The sequence below is a fragment of the Vigna radiata genome, unplaced genomic scaffold (genome assembly GCF_000741045.1).
Source record: "Vigna radiata var. radiata cultivar VC1973A unplaced genomic scaffold, Vradiata_ver6 scaffold_176, whole genome shotgun sequence".
Lineage (NCBI taxonomy): Eukaryota > Viridiplantae > Streptophyta > Magnoliopsida > Fabales > Fabaceae > Vigna > Vigna radiata.
Genome location: NW_014542549.1, coordinates 466,041 through 469,032, shown reverse-complemented (window position 1 = coordinate 469,032; position 2,992 = coordinate 466,041). Strand labels below are relative to the sequence as shown.

The 2,992-nt window shown below is 34.0% G+C and overlaps 1 protein-coding gene across 1 annotated transcript; it reads right to left on the bottom strand.

Annotated features, from left to right (window-relative positions):
* Positions 1–696: 696 nt before the first annotated feature.
* On the bottom strand, positions 697–1,062 carry LOC106780223 (glycine-rich cell wall structural protein). The gene has a single exon (XM_014668485.1). It carries the CDS (start codon positions 1,060–1,062, stop codon positions 697–699), a length of 366 nt encoding a protein of 121 aa, XP_014523971.1.
* Positions 1,063–2,992: the final 1,930 nt, after the last annotated feature.

Below are 2,992 nucleotides of genomic sequence, written 5' to 3'. Positions count from 1 at the left end.
AGTTTGACCCGATCCATGAGAAGTGATGACAATTTAAAAATCCTAAACCAAAGGAATCAATCAATGATTGGAACTTGAGAGGTTTATGTTGAAAAATTGTAATAAAACAGTTGTGGAAATTTGAGAGCAGAAAGGTTAGCAACGCGTAAAGACAGTCTGGGAACTGGGAAACGGTAGTTGGAAGTAGGCTGGAAAACTGCCACACACAGACAGCGATACCTCCCTCGACCTCCAACCGACACATGTACTTCACAACAACCTCTGACCTATTATTCTATATTTTTTATTAATTAATTTCTTATTCTCCATCTATTTTCTCATTTCTTCTCTGTATTAAATATCATTATTGTTTCCGTAACTTAAATTAGGAAAAACTTATTTTAATAATACTTTTTTAATAATTTTTTAACAACATATACGTGACAGCTTATGATTGATCCGTTTTAAATATTTTTTAAATATAAATTTAAATAAATTAATTAAATAATGATACGTATCTTATTATCAAAAAATTGTTAAAAAATAGTTCTCAAACTAACATTGTACTAACTTAAAATACACGTCCCACACCGTCCAAGCCCATATACAACACAAACAACAACATTTGTTCTCTCTATAAATACATGTTATTATTAGGTCACTCCTACACAACATAATCAACAACTCTCGGTGTGGTGCTCATAAACATAGGATGGCTTATTCCGCTGTTAAAGTCTTTGTCGTGTTTGGGCTTTTGGCCACCGCATGTTTAGCACAAGCCCCTGGACCTGCACCCACCCAACCACCATCAGGAACCCCATCACCACCCACGTCAGCACCTACCCCATCACCTACAGCGAACACGCCTCCTCCTGCGGCTGTACCTGCACCAGCACCAGCACCACCCACACCAACACCAACACCAACGCCATCTCCTTCAACTCCTCCACCAACTTCTTCTCCTCCTGCACAGGCCCCAAGCCCAAACATCTCATCCCCTCCCGCACCAGGCCCATCAGGCCAAACACCAGGCGCAGCTCCAGAGCAACCAGCTTCTGAGCCTCCTTCCGCAGCATTCTCCATAAGCAAGGCTTACATTGCTGCCACCGCTCTTGTTGGAACCTTCCTTGCCGTGGCTTTGGCTTAATTACAACAACTTTTTCCTTTTAATTATGATTAAGAGAAAATATTTGATTTATTTCGGCTTTGGGAGCTGTTCAGTTCCTCTGTTTAATTATCTTCTTATGTTTTTTCGTTTATGTTTTCTTCATTGCTACATGATTCGGTGATTCTTCTCATTCATGTATCTAGATGAATGTAAAAATGCTTCATTCTTTTGCTCTCATAATTGCCTTCTTTCCTACCAAAACAATTGCTCAAAATCATGATTTTCGTTGATTGCGGTCATTAAAAGGTCATTAATCGTTATTAAATACTTTTTAAAATTTTGTTTATTAGAAAGATTCGTAAGATAGGAAAATAATAGGTTGACTAATAAACTTTTACAACATTTTTACAGGTCGCATTCAATGTGGCATATGATTTACAGTTTATAATTTCCTTTTTTAAATTCCACCCTCGCAACAGGGGAGTGAGAGAGGCGTTTTTTGTTTGAAAATTAGAGTATTCTAGGTTTATCAAAGAACCTCTCACATATCCTTCTTTTTTCTCTATGGTAGAACCTCACCATTATTCTCTCTCTCGAAGAACCTCTCGTCTGCCACTGTTGTTAGCGCTTTGTGTTTAAACTAGATTTTTTTCTTCGGTCGTCCATTCTTTATTTCACACAACAAAGTTCTTAATTCACTGGAAAAGGGAGAGAAAGGTGCACCCCTAGGGTGAAATTTACAGTTTTGTCTTCATCGGTTGTTGTTGCTTGAATAACCGGTGAAAAGGGGAGAAAGACGCCCCTGCCATTGTTGTCAGTGCTGACTGTATCATCTCCACTACCATCCCTTCCCTTTAGCAGTAGCAGTTGTTAATAGGATTTGCGTCTTTCGAATAGTCATGGATTGTAGATCAATTGGGTAATATCTTGGATTTAATTTTTTTATCATGCTTAACGTCATATAAGTAGGAAGATGCAGCTTTCTATTATTTGACCTATAATATAATTATAAGGATAAAATAACAGTAAATAAATGAATTTAAAAATTTTATGTTTGGCAAAATATTATTATTGAAGTCATATTACTCTATAAGTAACTAAATATGAGGTTAAAATTAAGTGTTAATTCTAAGATTTTTAAGAGTCAATTGGAGTTATACTTTTTGTATCATTATAATTATTGCTAGATAATATGATCAAGACGTCACAAAGACAAAGATCATTATTGTATAGAGTATAAATATGTAAAACAATTGAGTAATATCTTAAGTTTATTTTTTCACTTGCTTAAAGTTATATTGCTAATAAGTAACCGAATATGATGTTATAATTAAGTGACAATTCCAAATATCTTAAGCATCAATCCGAGTTACACTTTTTGTACCATTATAATTGTTGTTGGATAACAAGATGATCATCATTAGGTTGACCATAGACATGTAAAACATTTGGGTAACATCTTGGGTTTAGTTTTCACTTGCTTAAAGTCATATGCTTAAAGTCATATGGGTGTTGCTTCTTGCACCTCTCCAAATGGGACCTGTACCTCTCTACTATTTTAATTTATGTCAAAAATATTCTACACCTCCCCACTATCTTCTTTTATTCCAAAATACCCTATACCTCTCCATTATCCTTAACAATTTTTCTCTTTCTCTCTTTACATTAATGGATCATTTACATGGCTCATTAATAGAGCATTTACATAACTCAAATTTGAACTTCTGATATATTTTCTTAAATAAGTTTGATTCAATCTTATTTTTGTTGTTGAATATATTTTTTTCTTTTCAAATTACTTAATAAATGGTAAAATTTTGTTCTAAATTTCTAGAAAAATGTTTATATATATGTGTGTTTTTTTTACATATAATATCTATAATTTTTAACATTATATTATGTTTT